This window comes from Misgurnus anguillicaudatus, chromosome 19 (genome assembly GCF_027580225.2).
Source record: "Misgurnus anguillicaudatus chromosome 19, ASM2758022v2, whole genome shotgun sequence".
NCBI lineage: Eukaryota > Metazoa > Chordata > Actinopteri > Cypriniformes > Cobitidae > Misgurnus > Misgurnus anguillicaudatus.
The window spans coordinates 11,285,836-11,308,902 of record NC_073355.2 but is presented as its reverse complement, the minus strand read 5'-3'; the positions used below and the strand labels follow the sequence as shown (position 1 = coordinate 11,308,902).

Genomic DNA, 23,067 nt, shown 5'->3' with positions numbered 1-23,067 from the left:
GATATCCATCTGGGCATTTTATAATGGCAGTCTATGGGAGATGTTGCTAGGGTGCCCAAAATTGTTGCTAGGGGCGTGGCTTAATAGCTCTGGGATGATCCTGAGAGACTGATTGGGTGCCTGACTAAAATGAGCCCACCCCCTTGTCCCTACGAAGCTGTAATGCGAAGATATCCCATCAGGAACATTTTTATTCCCTTATATGGGCGTGTTTCCTGCCCCATTATAAGTCAATGGGAAATTTCGGGTGCCTCTTACACCCCAGGGGTACAACTTACATTCCAATGTCATGTATGTTCTTACAGAGTCTACCACCCTCTTCAAATGTTATAATCCACATGTTTCTACAAAATCCTCGAGCAGAGCTATGACTCGTCAAAGTTGGGCGCAATGTTAAGTCAATGGGATTTTTCGGGTGGTTTTTCACCCCCCTTTCGAAAATCCTGCACCCGATCACTTATAAAAGTCATAGCACACCTCTCCTCAGTAATCCGGTCGATTTGAGCCCTCTTTCGTGGGACTACAACAAACCGTGCGGGACGAGTTACGCGCCGAAAAAGTGTCCAGACATAAGAATAATAATAAGTATGAGGAATAGTAATAGTGATGCTTTGCATAAATGCAAGCACCACTAATAATAATAAAAAGCCCAGTAACAACAGTACAGCGCATTTTCAATGCACTGTAATGAAAAGCAAGCAGCACAACACATCCTTTATGCCTTGCAAGCCAGCAACTAAATTATTTTGCTACAGATAAACAGCCATCAAACAAGACCAGGATTTAGTTTTCAGTTAATTTTATTTCATGGACTTAGTAAATTATTTGATGAATACATTTGTGATTCTGAATAACTCACAATGTCAGTGAAAACATTTAAAGATGTTTACCTGGCATATTATGGTAACAGCTTGGAGAGCACACTTCTCAACACTGCTCACTAAATGGGATGTGGAGTCATTTAGTTCTTCAATCTTTGAGCAGTAAACCTCGATTTGATCAATATGATCTTCCTAAAATGAGTAAAAAACAGTTTTTGTTTAGGATTGAACATTTTACAACTGAATAAAAATTGTCATAGTCCAAAAACTTCATATATGTAACATGTGACCTTTCTACGTCACTACGGAATTACATGAGGTCACTCTGGCGCGTCACAGGACCGGAGATAGACGAGAAGTTGTGGTTTAAAAGTGCATTTTTTTTCTTGTCAATAATGACAATCGTTTCGTTAGATAAAACCCTTATGCCTCGTTTGGGATCGTTTGGAGTCCTTTGAAGCTGCAATTTTAAACTGCATTAAAACTGTTAAGTGTTGCGGTCCATTAAAGTACATTAAAAAAAGAAAAATCCTGGAATATTGTCCTCAGAAAACAATTCCTTCTAGACTAAACAAAAAAAGACACCATTTTGGATGGTGGTGAGTCAATAATAATTTTTTTAAAAGGAACCCCGACTAGTGCGTCATGTTGGCCTTTTAAGATTAACGTGGGTGTCAGCTGTAAAAGGGTGATACCAAAACATTTCAAATGGTTTTGTTTTTATTAAAAAAAGACAAAAATCCGTTCACTCGTAGGCCGCCATTGTTATTTACGTCTCAGTGCATTCTGGGTAGTGACGTGTAAAGGTTGCGTACTGTCAATGGATTGCAGCAGTTTGACCGGTTTTGACAGTACCGATTAGAGGAATGAACAAGTCTGCCGTTCAGCCTTTTCAGTTTGAACCCGAGCTCACCGTAGGCCTAAATCCCGAGAATAGCGCGGAAGACGATAGACCTGAAGATTACCAGAGAGTTGAGGAAGCGAGAGTGGGGCACAACAGATGGTGTCTGTGCGGCAACTGCTTGCCAATGCCAAGCGAGAACGAGAGCGTTTGCTGTAAAGAGCTTCACTTTTTGTCAGCAGCTGTCCAGGGTAACGTTAGGCCAAGTATAGGCTAGATCAGGCAATCGTACTATCAGTACAAATAATTTAATAAGCCTAACGCCGTCTTGCTTTATTTTCCATAAGCAGTCACTGTGTTGAACGCAGAAAAAGACCCTCTCCCCCCTTACACTGAACAAATTCGACACTGTTCAGCTCATCTCATGTACATTTAAAACCTTACAATCACGATATTGTTATTAATAATTACTATTGCACTGAATTGCCTTGCACTACATATTTAACAACTTCGATTTTGTGGAGAACCGTGGCAAACTTAACGTGGGACGAGAATAACATAACTTAGCGATTTTCTCCCTGATAACATTTGCATCCCAAACTATGACAGCATCTTTAGCACAAAACCCTTGAAAGACCTGACAAATATCGCGTTATTTACTCACCGATTTCCACTTGTAGATCCAGAAAGGTGTTTTCAACCATGATAAGTAAATTCCAAAAGCGATCATTGTTTGTCGTTACATCTGTTAAAGTACCGATCAATCTACAGGTTATTTAGTGCTCTAACAAATCCTGAAGTCTCACTTCTCACAGTTTTTCAAAATAAAAGTAAATTGCTTCAAAAGTAACACTTCTTACTCGCTGCTAATACTGTTGTATATGTTAAAAATGTTTATTATTCTAATTTGATTTAATTTCATTTTCATAGTGAAATTAAATAATTTGAGAGAAAAGGAATAGGCTATAACTGTTGAAATTTTTTTTATTCTCAACAATTTAAGTTTGTACTGTTGGTTGCTTTGGAAACATTTGATAAAACTGAAATGTAACATGAAAATGTAATTTCATTATTGTTTACAAAGCTAAATGACAAAATAAGTTTGCACTAACATATTGAAGTTATGTATATTTATTAAAAATAAGTGTAACACAAAAATCTATCTTGTTTGATAAAGCGAATTGTGATTCTGATAAGAACATTGCAAAAGGCTATAACAACATGCTTTGATTGTATTTACAGATAATCCGTGTATCACAGCACACGACAACTTTAATGCAGTTTGCCTCAATACAGATGTTTTATGGGCAGCCCTCGTCAGCCTCCATGACCGCCATAATGCTGGTCTACCAAATCGTAATCAGGTCACTAATAGGCAAGTAAAACGTGAACATGGTTATCCGAGTATGCCTAGTAGCCTACAAATAGTGAAAAAAGGTTACCTGGATTGTGCACTTTCAGTGAAAGCTTCAGTTTTTTATTGGTTATGACAAACATCTTAAATTACCATTTCATAACGTAATAGGATAATTCTTTTCAAATTTCTGCCTTTAAGGTCTTACAGATATGCTGCATATCGTCAGTTTACATGGTGGATGCATGGCTGGCTAGGGAGAAGAGTACGCAGAGTCATTCCATCATGTGCGGTTAACAAAATAAGAAACGTCTACTCTGAACCGAATGGAATTTATACAGGGTTTGAAAATGAAGACAATGATAATGCAGAAGTAGATGAGGCATGGAGGAATTTTAATAACATATAGCTGGATAGTTTACATTTCAATGCCTTTTGGCAAGAGCACAAGCTATGCTTGCAACAAAAGAGCGAATCATACCAAATGTGTAGTGTTTAAATAAAAATGTTGCATGTACTCCAATTATAAATACCGGTAAATGTTTGTTTAAAGTACTATGTGTGCTTCAGTAGAATTCAAAATAAAACATTGTACATTTCAAATATGCTGGTGTGTACGTCATGTGTTCATAATGATGCAGCTACTTAAAACGTGAAAACTGCTGTGTTTGAAAAATGATCTGTGATCTGGGTAGTCTGTCTTGTGGAGCCATGATGACTTGTGTTTTATTAACTCTCATGTCCATGACTTGTTTTGAATCCAACACAGAGGAGAGAACATCTGCAATCATAACTGTCATGTAGCTGTAGTTCTTTTCAACAGGCACTGGTCTTGCTCTGAATGTCTTGTGGACTTTGCTCCATGAGATTTTGAACTTAGGTTCACCAACACTCTCCCCATCTTGAAGAACAGCCTGTTCATAAACAGAAATATGAAAAACGGACAAGGTGTTAGGAACACTTTGATGTGCAATATCCAGTGTCACAAAGGCTATTTACCCTTGACATTAACATGCGATCACCATGATCTGATCATTAGCCCATCAGGACACGGTGCGTTTACATTTGATCACAAAGTAGCCTGGATTACTGATTTCTGTTTCCTGAATAATATTTAAATTACGTCTGTAGCAGGACACCAAATAAAGAGTAAAGATGACACAAATTAAGCAATGTCCCAATTGCTTTCACTCACATTACTTTCCTATTCAATCTCCAGTCTTAGATCAAATAGCCTACGTTTTTGAATGAAATCCATCCGGCTCCAGGAGGATAAAAGAAGGCCTTCTGAGAGCAATCCATGCAGTTTTGTCAGAAAATATACATATTTAAAACTTTATAAAGGAAAATAACTGGCTTTTGGTAATGGTTGACACACTTTCACGGGAGATGGATCCTTTTAATATAATTTTTGGCCAAACTATCCCTTTAATCGCATCCAAAATAACACTATGTGTTTAGATTATAAATGTGTGGGTACTGTGTATAATTTCTTGATATATAAAAATACACACAAATGTATGTGTAGGTTAATTTTTCAATTTAATATATATATATATATATATATATATATATATATATATATATATATATATATATATATATATATATATATATATATATATATATATATATATATATATATATATATATTAGTATAAATGTATAAAAATACAGGCATATGTGTGTATTTTTATATATCAAGAAATTATACACAGTACACACACACACATTTATAATGTAAACACAAACTTTTATTTGAAATTTGATTAATTGCGATTAACTTTTGCCCAGCACTATAAATTACACACACAATATCATGTAAGTTTAAATAAAGCGTTTGACATATTGACAATTATTCTAAGTCTAAATAAAGTGTTTTAAATATTGACGTTTATTGTAAGTCTAAATAAAGTGTTTTAAATATTGACGTTTATTGTAAGTCTAAATAAAGTGTTTTAAATATTGACGTTTATTGTAAGTCTAAATAACGTGTTTTAAATATTGACGTTTCTTGTAAGTTCCAAATAAGTTTCATTTATTGTGTAAACTGCGTCTGGCCATTATTTCTGACAGCATGTTTTGGGACTGGGCAGCGAGATCTACACTGAGATATGATTACAATGCATCCTTCGACTACCTCCGAACCTGGACACATTTAACGGATACCATTCTGACCAGAACCACGTTTACACTTGTCTTTTCAATGTGTATGTGGACAACATCCAGATACAGGTCACATGTTAATGCCAAGTGTAACGCAGCCATTGTGCTTGCAAATGATAGGATTTATTACAGTTCACACACCTGTTCCCTGTTCACATTGTTGTTATGATCTAGAGCAGCAAGCATGGAGGCATGGATCATCACATCATATCCAAAATGTGTTCTCTTTGGGAGGTATTTCAGGTACATGGAGTGATATACCTGAAACAAATTTGAATTTGAAATGAAACTATTAAAATATGTGACTCACATCATAATGCATAGCATAATATTAAATATATCTGTATTTGATCATACCTCTAGTTTTGTTGTGTGGATGCACTTTGTCAGATGATCCAGGTCTTTCAAAAGCCGCGTGTGTTTCACAACCTTCACAAGTGCATTGTGGGCTTCAGATCCTGGCTTTAACCAAAGCTTACTTCTCTGGTTCATCTCATCAAGGGGCTCATGAGCACATTGGTGATAGTGCCTGTTCCCTGGCCAGTCGTGTCGGTTGGTAACATGGTGTATTACAGATATCCATTTCTCTTTCAACACTTCAGCATTACCCTCACAAGTTTGTGCACTCCACCACAAATGATTTATAATAGATGGAATCCATTGTCCCAGGCCTTCACATTCCCTTCTCTTAGCTTCAGTTGCCAATTTTTTGGACACTCCTTTCGCCACATGCCAAGGGTCAAATTGATGGCATTTTTCTGGATTATTGATCCTCATTTCTTTGACAATTTGTGGATGTCTGTCAGTGGAGATGGTTGAGACCTTCACTCCATTGTCTTCTATGGTTTTGAGAGCATCTTTAAAACCTTTTATTTCCATGGTATTAGAGCTCGAAACTTGAGTGCAGCTTATTACCTTGAAGTCCACAACCCTTTCACTCTGTGCATCTAAAAAAGTGTATGTACAGTATTTGGCTGAGTGCCCCGGAGAGTCACACCGGCCATCTCCACAGACTTCAACAACTTCTTGTGATTTCATGTTAGTTAACACTGTACTCTGCTCTTTAATCCATGTTTTTTCAACAACAGGAAACACAAACTTCTTCCTCAGTGATGTGTATGTGTCTTCACTTATTGTTTTGAGATTCATGTTACTACAGAAACGTTCAAATTTAGCAAAATGAATGCCACTGAAGAAAACTGATGCTGTTAAAAGCAGGTTTCCTGTCCCTTTAGTCCCACTCAGAGTAGGCTGAGACTGCCATCTGTAACTACAGCTGTTAGCACACGTGAGCTCTAGTGTCAACTGTGATCCTTCATTTTTTAGCTCTTTTACTTCTTCCTGGACAATCAGGGAGCCACACTTTACACAACGCTGAAGCAATTGGTTTAATTGTTCCTCAAAAACTAGAAAAAGCCTATTTTCTCTATGCGTGTTAGTTGAAGCTTGTGATCCCTGGGTGCTTTGAGAAAACTCAGATGATCTTGCACTGTATTCCGGATCAGAGTGACTGTGCTGTGGTTGACTCTGTTCACTAAGTTCATCGTCTGAGATGAACAGATCCTGGGAGTTGTCAATATCATCCTCCTGTACACGTTTGCTCAACTCAATTTCATGTTTACCTGTGTAAGTATGGTCATTTTTTACCGCGTAGTCGACGTCAGCTGACCACTGTACCGCTGCATCCGACTGGTCAACATCCATCTGCGTTGCTGCATCGTTCATAATAGGAGAACACTGTACACCTACATTTATGAAATAATTCCGAGCATCTGGTGGATTGTCAGTTACCTCCATGATCGGCGTAGTGTCCAATGATTCGTCTTCCGCGACGACCGTAGCGGTTTGTTTACATCCTAGCAGGAGATTGTCCAGAGTCTCTTGCCTTTGACGCTTGTTAGCGCGGTTTTCACTCGCTACGCGCCGATATTTAGGCCCCTTGTGGGGGAAAATTGAAGGCACGGCATTTGATTTTAGCCTTCGCTTGTAACCAGCTGCACCTGTGAACTCTTTTAGCCGGCTAAATGCGTCAAATGCATCAGGGCTGAAGTGACGGGAACACAGCCGCGCGTCTTTAGGAAGATGTACTCGTCCACAAGCAACTTCCCACTCTTTTCGTATTTGTTTCTCCTTTGGAAAGCAGTGGAGGCTTACATCACTCCCCTTATTTCCTTTGGATTGAAAATTGCAACCAAACGCTGCACAATGTGGCATCGTATACACGTTTAGGATGTAGCTACTGTTTACAGCTTACCCCTCTGTTCTGAACGCAACCAATACACGTCATCGACCCAGAATGCACTGCGCGCGCGAAAATAATGGCTGCCTTCACAGCTCAGATTCCGTAAAACACTGTGAGGATTTTTAAATAACGAAAATATTTTATGTACTTATAATTATGCATTTTGTAGGAGAGAGCAATTGTAGCATATTTAGGCCTATTTGTCTTAATAATCGGGGTTCCCTTTAAGAAAATTGACTAATCCTTTAAGAACCCATAAACAATATTTTTGCCTTAATGATTAAATGATTACTTTACAGTCCTGAAGTTTCAGGTTTTTTTCTTTACATGTAGTTAAATATTAAAGCCAAAATCCCACTACATATGAATAAACTTGCCAACGTTAAATAACCACTTCCGTAATTATAATTTTATTAATTTCATATTTTACAAAAATATTAAATTACTTTCTTTAATCTGAAAGGGATAGTTCATCCAAAAACTAAAATTCTGTCACCATTTACACCATTATCCTCATGTTGTTTTAGACCTGTATGAGTTTCTATATTCTGTTGAACATCAAAATATTTTGATAAATGATGGTAAGCTCACAGCTAATTGTAACCATTGACTTCCATAGTAGGAAGAGATACAATGGAAGTCAGTGGTTACAATCAGCTTTGAGCTTACCATCATTTATCAAAATATCCTATTTTGTGTTCAACAGAATAAGGAAACTCATACAGATCTAAAACAAAATGAGGGTGAATAAATTATGACAGTTTTTTAATAATCAAAAAATGAATAGGTGTAGTAGATGTGTAGTGGATGACATAAAGATGCAAACTTTCCCTTTGTGCCACCTGCCGGTAATTTCGTAAAAGTGTTAATAGGTGTTAATACCTTCTGAAATTTCCCTTCAAAGTCTCTTGTAAAGGTCTCTCTCCATTCTGTAGTGAAGTCCTTGCTCATAAAATCTATGGCTAAAACGCTGTTCCAAATCTGTAAATCAGAACAAAACATGCATTAATCTTAAATTCCAAACTCATTTATTACAAATGATTAGTTTGTATGACTGTACTCTTCTTACCTCAATCTCTGCTGTGAAACCAATGTCAAATCCTGACTTTAAACTTCTACTTAAAAGATTTCTCCTGAAAGATTTTTGAATCCAAGCCCTGACAGTTTCTTTGGCCTTGTTGAGTAATTCAAATATATTTTCAGGAAAAGTGCCTGCTTGTTGTGCTTGAATTGTCTTAAGGATAAACAAATATTTACACTTACTGAGATAATGGTAAAATTGTAAAGATTCTTGTAAAAAACAAAAACAATAAATGAAAACAAAGATTGCGTGGTCTCAGAACGAAGTACCTGAGCAAATTCTGAGATAGATGCCACTAGGCTCATGCAAGCAACAGGAATATCAGTGACATTATCTGTGTAGATGTAATCCTGGATTCCTTTGCAGATCTTCTCTAGCAGTTTACAAGCTGCTTGCAGACACCGCATGCCATAGTCTTCACTGGGACAACTACAAAATCAATAAAAGCCAGAAACCATTTCATACGGTCACAGTCTTAGCCAGGAAAAACTTTAGGTATGGCCAACCGCTTTTATTGGGTTAATATAATGTTATATAAAAAGTGAACAAACATATCTCGTAAGTGCTACAAGAAACAATGAATTTGTGCCTGTATATTACACCACAGTGCACCATATTTGTGGAATGTAACTCATTCTAATAAAAGTCTTTTACTTTGGTGCGGATGCTAACATACTGTATATTAAAACATAAAACTGACAAGTAAAGACATCTAGTTTAAGCTTCATGAAATGCAATTCAAGGACATTTTAATCTGCACGTAAAAGAACAGGGGCCAGGGGCTGGATTCACATTTAAAAAATTTAAGATAAAGGATAAGAACATTCTTAAGATCAATATATCACAATACAATATCATATATATAAAACTAGGGATGCTCCGATTGGCCGCAGATCGGTATCGGCTGATAACCCCATTAAATAACTCGATCGGTCCTAGCTAAATTTGCCGATCTCATGAACCAATCTTTCTGTTTACTTTTGTCATCAAAGGCCTCCTGAATGCGGCTGCAATTAGAGACCATTTTAATGCAATGCAAGCATTTTTATAACCCGTTGCTCAGGTGCGACGTGCAGATTTGGATTTCTTTCTTTGCCTTTGCAGAGATAAGTGTATTTTCTATGAGGACGCGCTCCGGTCCTTATAGCGGGAGGCATCTTCACATTCCCATCAAACAGCGTATAGACCATTTAATCGGGCACATGTGCGGTGACGCGATAAGCGTCTGGTCCGAACTTTACTTCTGGTTTCTGTTTGTTAAATGGTCTGACTAGTTGCTGAAACTGAACTCTTAAACAAATACCTTGTCAAAAATAACACATTTTTGGGGTTCCTATGTAACCTACGTGTTGTTTATTGTGCTTGTTATATAAATTAACTACTTTAAAAGGACTTTGTAGTTATTTATTCTTCGCAGAGTTTACCTGAAGTTACGTGATGACCATGAAAGCCGCTTGTTTATGTTATTACTGCTGAAACCATCTATACAACACGCATCTATCTGCCGAACGTTTATTATTTGTATGCGTTTTAATGTTTTGAGCCTTTAAACTTTCATTTTCCTCACAGCTGCTCTCGTCCACGTACATCAGGCGCGCGCGCACACACACAGAAGCCTTCAGTCATCAGTGCATGTAAATGAAGCAACCTCTCTCACGTCTTACAGCTACAGTAACCTAATTCATCTTTTAATAAAATCACTCTCTCCTCTTCACTAAAGAACTGTTGTACTTTATACGAATGCGTGTATGTTTAATTCATACAGTTAAGACTGTGTAGTGTTTTTTCATCACTTTTAACAGACATAAGACTTTTTAAAGGGCTATTCAATTTCTCTTTGCAGGAGAAATATACTAGTCAACAATTGAAGTGGATCAAAAATGCTTAACAAAGTTGTCCGAAGACAAGAACGGGTATTGTTTTTAAGACAACTTTTATAAATGGTTTTGATCAACTTCAAATGTTGACTAGTGTATTTGTTGTGCTAATTTATTTGATTATCTATTAAAACAATAATATACGTAATTATTACTGCAAGTAATATAACAAAGGCAACATCTGTGATATTACTTTATCTAGAAAAAATGTTAACAGTTACAGTCATCAAAGAGCTTGCATATCAGCTTGAAAAAAACGGTATCGGCATTGGTATCGGCCGATCACGAAGACAACAAATTGGTGATCGGTATCAGCCGGCAAAAATCCTGATCGGAGCATTCCTAATAAAAACATACATGTTAAATTCCTCCATTTTAATTTTGTAGTAAAAATGTTTTCTATTGTAGGTAACAGTAATTTAACATATACAGTACTGTGCAAAAGTCTTAGGCCACCACCATTGGCTTTGTTTATTTTAGCAAAGTTTTAAAATCCATCCATATTTATTTTTCAATATTTTATTAAGATCCAAAACAGAAATATGTACACAAAATGAAAAACAAAACCATTTTCAGAACTAAACGTGTTCTTCAGGCATCAGTCAGTATTTTGTCTGACCTCTCTTGACATGAAATACATCTTGAGCTTTTTTTGAGGAGACTGAAGTCCTGAAGTCATTTGATTAGAATTAGAAATTAGGATTTTATTTATTTAGGTTTAAGAGATCCTGCAGTTTCCTGCTATTGCTCCAGTGGAAGGGAGTTTAATACTTGACACTTCAGCTTATCAACCCTCGGTTGCAATATTACAACATCTTAAAAGCAAACTTCTCGCGATACTTTGACATCATCCGGCTGTCACCGCATGAAGTTGAACAAGCCTAATAACTTCTTTTACCGCTCAACCTGCTCTCAAATCAACTCAAGTCAACTTGAAGTTGGCCAGCAGACGAACCCAACCAAACAGTAACTCCGCTTTTACCGTCTCTGAAGGGAAAAATCACCAAAACCCTCGATAAAAGATGACTAAAACCTGTGCAGTATGTGGATGTAAGGACAACAAATTCAGGCCACCAGGAGTTTTTATTGTTTACATCAACGCGACCCTCAGTTGACACACCACTACTCGAAAATTTAAAAACGCAGCCAGCACTTCCGTCAGGAGGATTTCGAGTACTGTTTTTCAGCACAGTTTTCCACAGACTCATGTAATGTAAAATGATCAAAAAACATAATTTGGCTTAAAGGAAGCTAATCTTAGCTCATCCTGTGTGGCTGTCAATCAAAGAACGTTATCATCAACTGTCAATCATCTAGCCTCAAGACCCGCCCCCATTTAGAACGTTCAGAATATGTAGTCGTGCATTTTTCTTCCGGTGATTTGATGACCCGTCAAATCACCATTACTGTAGCAGTTAAAAGCTTACATTTTTTATATGGAGTTATAGCAGCACAATCAACAACATATATGTGATGAAATATAGTGTTGGAGCATAATGTTGTTTTAGGGTGGACTTCCGCTTTAAGAAAACTTTTGTAAACTTGGCTCCAGATTCTGTGGATTATAAAACATTAACAGTCAATTCTGAATAGGTTCTTTAAATTTCATGATGGCCCTGATGCCAAAATTACTATAGAAACATGACGGCAAAAATAACTTCATTAGGTAGTAGTAAATTAACTGAATGCAAATAGAGAAACAGTTCAGTTTATAAATTTATGAAGAACTTTACCTGTATTTCTGCTCGAACAACTGACTTTGAATGTGTGCCAGATTTTCGAAAACAGCCTGAGAAAAAATTAAACAAATATATTAAAGCATTCATGACAACATACTGATCAGCTCTCATCGCGATAATGTCGAATATTATCAGATCTTGCATGTCACATGACAAAATGCCTAAAACAGGAAAACTTGATGGCAATTTAATAAAAATATCTGGGCTACGTCTGAAAACTAAGTCACCTTACTTGTTGCCTCGCTGCCTTACCACCCCCCCCCCCCCCACCACCACGTTAGCTACAAGAGACAGAGCAACAGGCTACCGTTCATTTTCAATGGGAGTGGCCATTTGCCAGCGACAAGGGGCCAGAATAGACAAGAAGGCTATTTTATGCAAATGCTGAGCGATGCGACAAAGCGACTGCCAATCAGAGTGTAGGGGCAGTGTGACGTAGGTCTGTGCCTCGAGTCGAAAAAATTCAAGATGGCAGAAAGTGCGTATTTCTGTATATATGTGATAAGTTTGTCATTTTATCTCATATTTTGTTACTTTTATCGAGAAATACATACTTTTAAATCGAATCCAAAAACATTGTTCTTGTAACTTAACAATACCGCTGAAGTGACCTAAGATAATACCGCTTTTACATATTAGCCAAGGAACGCCCCCATCAAGCGATTGCGTGTCCCTCGGTGTCGCTCACTTTTGTAGCTAATGTGACTGTAGGGTCATGAGGCAATGACTTCAGCGTCATGAAGGCCTTTCTGGGAAACGCATTCGGACAACCTTCATAGGCAGCATAACGGAATTCAGTTTAAAATATAAACAAAAAGCCCCTTTGTGATATCTAATCCCATATTTGACAACTACAATACTAATTTCTCACTAGAAATGCAATTAAAAAGTCAGCTATTGCTCTGCTCATTTACTCTGCTCTTACTCACAAACTCCAATCTTTAAAGATTATACATCATATATTACTCACTTTGAAACTTGTGATTGAGATGTCAGTGGGACATTTCATGCTGAAAAGCTGCAGGATGTCCAGGAGCTCTGCATGGATGATGGAGCTGCACTCCACCAGCTCATCTATGGTCATCAAGTACATCCATGACCGAGCCAGAAGTCTGTCCACCTCCACCAAATATATATACGATTTCATGAGATTCAACAGGGCACTGTTAAAAATTAATAGATTCAGCTGTAACAGGGTAAATAATATAAATATTTGGAAAACTACTTTTGAATAGACCGATTTAATACCTTCGATCTTGAGACGTGAGGGATGGTTCATTAGCTGGTTTAAGTCCTTGCAGGCCAGCCCAGCTTTGCTCATAATTTGTGCTTACTGTATTCAACACTGGCTCAAATGGTTTTGAAGCGCCTTTGAGAAGATGCAGCAGTGGAATTACAATGATCCATCTGGGCATGTTGTCGCCTCTCAGTGTTCTGATCAGTGCCACTACGATCTCAGGTAAGCTGAAAAAGGAATAAATGTTATCAAGACCCTTGCTCAAAACAAGCTACTGTACAAACATGGACTTTGTTACAAATCCTCATTGACTTAACGTCTCCATATACATCTACTTTATAAAGGAATGTAATCAAAATGTAACCTTAAAATGAACTTTTTAGATTTTAGATGTTACTGAGCTAATGACTTCAACATCTAATAAACTCTTTGCAATTAGGATTAGGGTTCACACCAGATGTGGTAGAGGTGGCAAAAATGCGCAAATCGTGCGTAGTTGGATGCTTAAACATTGTATTTACTCGCTTTATTTGCACGTTAAATTGTAGTCATGTGAGACATTCACGCAGAAATTCGCATCATGGGAGGAGCTTTTGCCACTCCGCTCGCTTCCTGTATTCACGTCACTACTATAGCAAGCTCCTGATTGGTTAATGTGGCGCGTTTTTCCGACAAAGTTCAGATTTTTCAACTCGCACGTTTCCCGCGACCATGCTTAATTTGCGTCATTCGCGCGAACTTGATACGTGAATGAGGCAGAAACGCGTCTACCACACCCCCCTAAACGCCTTATTCACGCCACGAGACGCAGCATTACATTACAGGGCTCTAGACTGCAACCAAATGGTAGCATTTTGCGACCATATTTGTTGCAGGTGCTACTACATTGTTTTAAGCGATCATACTGGTACCAGTTGCAAAACTGATTAGTCATATTTTGTATTTTTAATACTCAGAAATGTGGTATTACGCAATCGATGTTAAAACTGTTTTGATAGATACATATAATTTTGACTAGCCATGCATTTTATGATGCTTAAACAGGCAGGTGGATTGTAGTGCTCCTTATCAACTAAGATCATAATTATTTTTTAAGTTTTGCTTCCAAAGCCTCTGACCTAAGCCTATGCTAAAATATATATAAACAAGGTACGTACAGAACAGTGACTTGTGTGTAGCCTTGAGGGGGGGGGAGTGTTGGGTGTCGCACACCAGACGCGTGGCTCAGCCCCGCACCATTCTAAAAAATCACACACATTGTTTTCTATGAGTATACGCACACCGGCGCCGACAGGTAAGGCCTGTGCGTGGCGCCCAGCTTTGACTCAGGAAGTTGCTCAAATCCCTGTCCCGCCACTCACATAGTTTAACATGAAATAACATCATATTTGTCCTAAATGTCCAAAATATATATTTTGCATTTTAAAGTAGATGCTATATGACTAATCACTTCCGATGTACGATAGCTGAGAGTTGTCCTAGACATGACGCTGAGCTGCACGTCCGGTGTGCAACCCCTTTCACATCCCTAGAACTTACCATGTAATTTGTGAGAATGAGTCTGTTATGTCAGTCCAGTAAGACAGGAATTCATCCTTAGGCAAATTTGGCAGACAGAGGGATGAGCAGAGACGAGAGAGAGTCCCTTTATCTAAATCAAGTTTATACTGTTGCCACACATAAAGCATGATGAGAGCGGCCTTCAGTGGATCCGTAATGAAGGCGCTTTTATCTTTACACTCTTTCTGTAGCTCTGGTGTCACATACTGTAGCATGAATTGCTTCAGGATGTTGCTCACCTGACACAATAAAAATAAGACAATAAGATTGTTTGACATTATTATGTTGACATTTATACTTGCTCATGGCATATATTTCTATCACATGTATATCTTATAATAATGATTTATAATTTCAGCTGTTGGGTCATCAGGTGGACTATATTAGTAAACAAATGAGGAAAAAAAGCTATAAATTCCTAGTATATTGAGCTGGACTATTTTTTCAAAAATGATAAATTTTACACAGAATGCAAATTTCTACAGTACATTGCGTTTCCGGTTAGAAAACTGTGGGTGAATGCAGAATCTTTTACAGCTATATTTTACAGTTATAAACCCTTGTAGACCCTTTTACTGTTTGTACAAAATGTTGACGTAGCAATCTATGCACGCGCAACAGAAGTATGGGAGAATCAGCAGCGTGTCAAGCTACGCGTGCGGATTAAGCAACACAGACACAGAAAGTTATTTTATTTTTACTTTATCAAATGGTATCCGGCTACCAGATCTGTGTACAATAGTGGTGTGGATATAAGACATAGCAGATGGCCAAACATATAATATAGATAAAAATAAAAATAAACAAATATTAATGCAACCGTAAACGCAACAACCAGACATTTTGATGCTGGGAAACTGTTTTGATAAACAAGAGTTACTACACGTTAGAACCACTGGGGAACAACTATTTGATCAAGTGGGCTGTAAAAGAGTCTACTATCCTGAATATAAGACGACCCTGTGTACCTTTTGGAAAAATGCTTTTTGAAGACTCTTGTCTTTTATAAAGAAAATGCCAAAGTCAAAGGGGACCAGTTTGGTTCCCCATATTCTTTAAAACTTTTCATATGACATACACAGGGGTGCACATAACTGGTACAAAGGTGTGTATGCACCAGACACTGCTATAAAAGGCGCTTTTGCATGACAAAGTTGCTGAATTTTCTGTTATATAGTTACCTAATTTACTGCAACATAAGAGATTTCTCTGTGCATCATTGATTCATTGGTAAAAAAATTACAAACTTGTTAAAAGTAATGTGTTGTTAGCAGCGTTGTACGTGTCACTGGCACTATTGGCAATTTAAAAAGACACGAAACAAATCTCAATACTTTATTTACGTGTTGTTTGATATGTTCTGTTTGCGCGCCCCTCTAAAGCGTGAGCCTGATACGCATCTCAAGACTTTAGAGAGCATGTCAGTACAAGCAGATAGTAAAGACAGCGCAATGTTTTCTTGCACTTGGGCAGACATTTTAACACAAAATTATCTCAAAATGCCATCGTTATAGTATACATTAAAAGTACCCAGACATGGATTAAAGGGACACTCCACTTTTTTTAAATGCTAATTGTCCAGCTCCCCGAGATTTTAAACATTTAATTTTCACTGTTTTGAAATCCATTCAGCTGATCTCCGGGTCTGGCGTTAACACTTTTAGCATAGCACAATCTATTGAATCTGATTAAACCATTAGCATCGCGCTAAAAAATAACCAAAAAGTTTCTATATTTTTCATATTTAAAACTTGACTCTTCTGTAGCTACATCGTGTACCAATTCCAACAGAAAACTAAAAGTTGCGATTTTCTAGGCCGATATGGGTAGGAACTATACTCTCATTCTGGCGTAATAGTCAAAGGACTTTGCTGCCTTAATGGCTGCAGGAGGCACAATGATGTTACGCAGTGCCCCGAAAATAGTCCCCTGCCAATGAAAGTTACTAAACTGACTATTTTCGGCTGCTGCGTAATATAATTGGGCCTCCTGCAGCCATGTTACAGCAGCAAAGTCCTTTGACTATTACACCAGAATGAGAGTATAGTTCCTAGCCATATCTGTCTAAAAAAACTCAACTTTTAATTTTGTGTCAGTCTTAGTACAAGATGTAACTACAGAAGAGTCAAGTTTTAAATAGGAAAAATACTGAAACTCCTATTTTCAGCGCAATGCCAATGGTCCAATCAGACTCAATGGACCGCGCCAAGCCACGCCAAAAGCGCCAGCGCCAGACCCGGAGATTGGCTGAATGGATTCCAAAAAGGTAAAAATCAAAATTTTAACTCAAGGGGAGCCGGAAAATGAGCATATTTAAAACAAAAATCGGAGTGTCCCTTTAAAAGCAACCTAGCATTTTTTATGTATAAACCTGATGCTGCTTTTAATGTTAATGAAACAAAGTTTCCTTGTCTTGATTTAATTGTTGTAACTTTAATAGGAATTAGTCCAATGTATACAGTAAAGAAAGACTATGCAGTATTATTGGGTTACTCTGTTCAGTTTCTGTACTGTACCTGAAAACTACAGACCAACCTAAAATTATTGAGAACCACCCAAAAAAATGTATGTGCATCTCTGGGCACATCTGGGCTACATCTGGGTTTAAATAACAATTAGCCTAGGCTGTCCATCTCATAGTGAAAAAACACACACAGCCTATTATTATTTCATTAAGAGTAGAAGTCTGTCTTACTGTAAACGGCTGTTTATCAGGTTGCTTCAATCCAGGTGAACTTGTTTGTGTGTATTTGGTGCCACCTACCGCATTTTTGTCTACAATAGTACTGACATGTAATCATCAAGCTTGAATATAAGACCATTAAAAAATGTCATCTTATATTTGGGACAATACAATATTTTTATTTGTTTTAAATCAAGAGTTTAAATTATTGTTTAATGGTGTCAACTTACATTTCTTTCACTGTAATTTAGGGAGATCCACTTTATCTCTTCCTTTTCAAATACGAATGGGTTTGCGTAGACTTCAAAAAACTGTCGGAGTTGACATAAGAAGTTCTTGAGGTTCACTTTGCTCCAGCATCTTAAGAGGTCAAAGATTGTTTCCAGCATGATTGTGCCAGCAATTTCTCTTCCCTGGATCACATCTACACGCTGCTCAGACCACAAATCTTTAAGTCGTCTCAGTATACTTTTAGATGGTTCTGCGCAGATGATATCATCATACTGATGCCACTCTCCTGCAACATACAACAAGAAACAGAGCAGCCGTACTGAGTGTTGGATTTCACCCCATTCGCGTTAATATAACTGTGGCGTTTTGTTAATATCCATTATCTTTAATATAGACTTATGATTAACTTCACCTACCTTCATCATTCAGAAGATGTGGTTTGACAAAAAGACATCTGTTGGTGGTTTCATTGGAATCCAGTTTGTAGATGTATTCATATTCATACTTTTCCTTTTTGCCTTTATGAACAACATACTTGTAGGGTATGGACATCGATTCTGCCTCGGCCCTTTTGCATACAAATTTTCCTTCAACGAGAAATCCATGCTCACCAAGATTTCTGAAATCATAATTGTCCTACATATTAAATTTTGTTTAAATAACGGCAGACACATTTAATAATAGACACGAAAGTTAACTAACCGTGACACAGAGAGCTCAACCAAGTTGCTTTCCCAGTCCCCAATGTGATCACCAGCCCTCATAAAGATACGATCATGTTCTGGTTCAAACTTGAAATCTTTTGACAGAACTGCGTGAAAGTAAATCGCGAGTCTGTCCCTGGAGCTTATATGATAAACTGATGCCGGATTTCTGCAATTAAAAACAATTCCTACGATAACAACATAGGGAAAAAGTAATTCACAATTTCTAGGATATATGAACTTTATGGCAGTCATTCATCTCTATGTAAGGAACTAAACCTTAAAACAATGAAAAAAAACTATGGTACATATTAGAGTATATATCTGATCATTTTTCATAGCAGAACATGACATTAAATATACAAAAGTTTTGAAACACTTGACTGAAATGTTAACTATGATCTTAAAAATCATTTAATCTGAAGGTTTATGGTTAAATGCTTGACATTACTTTTGTAGACAAAAATATACCTGTGCCAAACAGACTAAATTCTTTTATTTAAAAATATATTTTTTGAAATGGATGACTTAGACTAAATATTGAAGGAAAAGCAGTCAATAAGACCCCAGGTTAAATATGTGAACTTAATATTCTTTCAAATTTATCCTTTGGTAAAAATTTTAAGAAGCTTCTTTATAAATGACACAAGTACGGTTTTGCAATTTCTAGGCAAACGGTGACTGCACTTCAGATAATTATATATAATGGAGCTTTGATTTATTTTGGTGCTTTTATGCCTGGCTCACACTACAGGATTTTTAAAATCCTGGCAGATTATGAAATCTGGTTGCAGCACACACATAAGGAGAATCTTGTCAGATATTCTTCTCTCAAATCCTAAACATGCTCACACTACAGGATTTAAAAATCCTAGTGCATCACACACTACAGGATATTATTAAGATTATCTTGCCAGAGGAAGCACTTCACGTCACCACAGGAGAAGAGTATATAAAGGAATGTAGATTATGACACATTTATTATGATTTCTTTTAAAATATTTACATTTGCTAGTAGCTTTCTATTTGAAACCTAGGTGATTTCTCCTCCTCAGCTCTTGTTTATGAGGCAACTATCATGATACGTTTTAAGGATGTGTTATGCAGGCAGTGTTTGAATGCATAATGCAGTGGTTCTCAAACTGGGGGTCGGGGCCCCCAGGGGGGGCCGCGAGATGGTGCCGGGGGGCCCCAGTTTAATGACAATTATAAAATAAATTAATTTATCATGAATTCTGTGGAATCAAACCTAAACAAATAAGGCTACTAACCAACAGCACTACTTTGTATCATTCAATATGTTTTGTTTAATTAAAAGTTGAGTTTTAGAACAGTTTTTTGACATAATTTTTCTTTGAGGGGGCCGCGAAGGAATTCGCCGTACACAAGGGGCGGCCGCTGAAAAAGTTTGAGAACCACTGGCATAATGTAGCTGTGTGCACAATCTAGCACCAACTCAACTCTAATCCTCATGCAAGATTTATTTACATTTAAATACATCTATTAAAATTCTATTAATGCTCTGTTTTCCTGTTTCTTCCTAACAGGAATATTATTGTAGGTTTATAAGCGTTGCTGCTAAATGACTGATGCTTGGTTAAACTTGATTTTGTTTGGATTATTTAATTCAACTGTATATAATACTACTCTGCGGTGATATTATTTTGTAGCTATATACTATGTGGATTCTATTTGTGTTATTTATTCTTCTGAGGCTGCTGGTCTTTGAGAGCTTCTAAACAAATTTTATTATAGTTTTATAATGACAGTAAAGTTTCTATTCTATTCTATTTTCTTGCAGTGTAGTGTCTAGTGTTTAAAGGGATACTTCACCGATTTAGCATTCAGCTTTGTATCTGTAGAAACCCGGCAGTATTACTGAATGACCATGTTTCCCTCCCTCATTTCCCCCTGAGAGGAGAGAAATCTGCATTTTGGTTCTGCAAAAAAGTCCTCCGATGATGTAATATGACGATTTTTGCATCATCGGAGGACTTTTTTGCAGAACCAAAATGCAGATTTCTCTCCTCTCAGGGGGAAATGATGGAGGGAAACATGGTCATTCAGTAATACTGCCGGGTTTCTACAGATACAAAGCTGAATGCTAAATCGGTGAAGTATCCCTTTAATTCAGTATTTACATTACCAATGGTTTTGGAAAAATATGTCATTTAATGTGAAACGTTGTAAGTGTCGATATGAGGCGCATCAGATTCTCAAGTGTGCGGTGTTTCAGCAATCAGCGCTGCACTTGGATGAGGTTCAAGCGGATCATTTATATTTCAAACAATAATGGCATGATAACAAAATGTTTGTTAGTAGCCTACATATCCTACATGCCGGTAAACACTGAACAGCAATGCATGCATGATGACCTTAAATTACTTTTATGGTTATATGGTCATACAGATAAAAACTTTGTGCTTCTTTAAAGTAATATTTAAAACATGATGCGCTTTCTGCCGGCTGCCCCATCGGTTTCTGTGCGTTTGTGAAGCGTGTCACAAAAAAAAAAACTGAAAATCGTCATATCGTTTTAAATTAGTTACTTATTTCGTGTGTGCCTATTTATTTGATTAAATTTCCTCTATAAACAGAATAGCTGCAGGTGCGTGATTTGACTGACCATCATCGTGTTCTGTGTTTTTAAGATATTTAAGATAATGTTTTTAAAAGAGTGACAACGTGAATCAAGCAAAGAATTAATTTCTATATTTTAAATAGTCTGGCTGCAGTTGTGACGGAATGAAATTAAAATGAAACACTTGACTTCCACAAACTATTTCTCTGGCTGCGCTATCTACCCGTATAGCAGCTTGTTTCGCGGCCCCGAAAGCTGTCAATCATCTCTGTCTGTCTCTCAATGATTGTTGTGAAAGTACTGACGTAATTATGCGGATTTAAAATCCTAAATATCAAACATGCTTGATAAGATCGGGGCGGCCCCGATTTGCTTGAGAGCATATCGGAGGTGTAAGTTTAGATTTTTAAACGTCTCACATTACAGGATAATCTGGGCCGAACTTCGGAGCCGATCAAGGTCCATTGCCCGATTTTCCCTCGGATTCTCGGGAGTGGAAAATCGGGGTAAATTCGGCCCAATTATCCTGTGGTGTGAGCCAGGCATTAGTTACCAACATAATTCCCACAGTTACATGTGTGTTACATGCCATAGTTTGGACAAGTTTATTATTATTCTGTAATGTGGAAAATATATATAAATAAAACTTTTGACCAGTTATATTCCTGTATATTTGTAATAAATGATAATCATTTTCTAGAAAACACAACTTCTAGATTAATTAATAAAATGCAAAAGATATAGCATACGTTTTCAGAAGTGAAGTTTGCTGGTCAGCAGCAGAATCATTCTTCTCATCCAATATCTGCAGTTTCAGGCTGGGCTCAGGATTCTGTGGGGAATCTACAACAAACCTTTGGTACCTCTGAATGCAAAAAACAAAACATTTTATACAGTATATTAAAGCAATAAACCCCAAGAAGCAATGGGGTTACCAGTGCATTTCATATCAGCTAAGGGGCGTTGTTAGGCACAACGCAAAGCAGAGTTTATTTTCATAAATCAGTACGCAGCAACAGTGGCGCAGTGATACTTGTGATCAGCTTGTGATGCGGTCTGAACTGTGGCTTTACTGGTGTGTTTTATCACAGCTTAGAACGCGTTTCAACCAATCAGAATGAAGAACCAGAACAAGCCGTTTTATAATACGCTTGTTTGCGCGAATTGAGCGTTGCCGTAGCAAACGTGCGTGTTGAAAAATTTGAACTTTGGCGGAAAAATGCGCTGCGTTAACCAATCAGGAGCTTGCTCTAGTAGTGACGTGATTACAGAAAGCGAGTCGCAGAAGCCCCTCCCATGACGAAAATGTACGCGTGAATGTCTCGAAGACTAGAATTTCAAACGCGAATGAAGCGAGTGAACTCAAAATGTTCAAGCGTCCAACTAGATTTAAAAAAGTATCAGGTACTATGTACTGCACCCAGTGGAAAAGCCCTTAAAAGTAAGCTGACCTGACCCAAACCAAACCGTGAGGTACTATGCATTGGAAAAGCGCCAACAGACCTTATTTTGGCAAAATTCAAAGCAGGACTGCATGAGGGAACAATTTCATCATGCAATGCAATATGCCCAATGGAAAATTTGTAAAAAGTTTGTACCATTTTTTTCTGAGAGTGTACAGTGCTGGCCCACTGGCATATTGAATGTCTTCTCTTCTACTCAGCCTCGACATTATGAACATCACTATCTAACCGTTTGTGATGTCTGATCTCGTCCACAACGCAATATAACCCAATATTATGGTGTCCAAGTTTTTTATAGGAGAGACATGGCACTCATACAGTGGGAAAACATAATGCAGAACAGTCTCAGCTTACAATTAAAAGAGCCAATCACCTGCCTGTTAACTCTAAAATGTGCGAGTGCATTAGTTTACAAGCCTGAATAATAACGGACCACTCCGTAATGAATAGCCCTAACAGGACTTGGATATTAGATTGTTACTTTAGC

At 37.4% G+C, this 23,067-nt stretch overlaps 1 protein-coding gene across 1 annotated transcript in view; it reads right to left on the bottom strand.

Annotated features, from left to right (window-relative positions):
- LOC129429942 (E3 ubiquitin-protein ligase rnf213-alpha-like) overlaps positions 1-23,067 on the bottom strand; it is a 172,300-nt gene that overhangs the window by 130,600 nt on the left and 18,633 nt on the right. Inside the window, exons 5-16 of the mRNA XM_073856917.1 lie at positions 21,867-21,982; positions 18,535-18,705; positions 18,249-18,451; positions 17,832-18,118; positions 14,898-15,157; positions 13,370-13,585; positions 13,092-13,284; positions 12,116-12,171; positions 8,775-8,934; positions 8,494-8,658; positions 8,307-8,405; positions 891-1,013 (exon numbers count right to left, since the gene is read on the bottom strand). Of these exons, the coding sequence (XP_073713018.1) occupies positions 891-1,013; positions 8,307-8,405; positions 8,494-8,658; positions 8,775-8,934; positions 12,116-12,171; positions 13,092-13,284; positions 13,370-13,585; positions 14,898-15,157; positions 17,832-18,118; positions 18,249-18,451; positions 18,535-18,705; positions 21,867-21,982 (2,049 nt within the window). The remainder of the gene's footprint in view (positions 1-890; positions 1,014-8,306; positions 8,406-8,493; positions 8,659-8,774; positions 8,935-12,115; positions 12,172-13,091; positions 13,285-13,369; positions 13,586-14,897; positions 15,158-17,831; positions 18,119-18,248; positions 18,452-18,534; positions 18,706-21,866; positions 21,983-23,067) is intronic.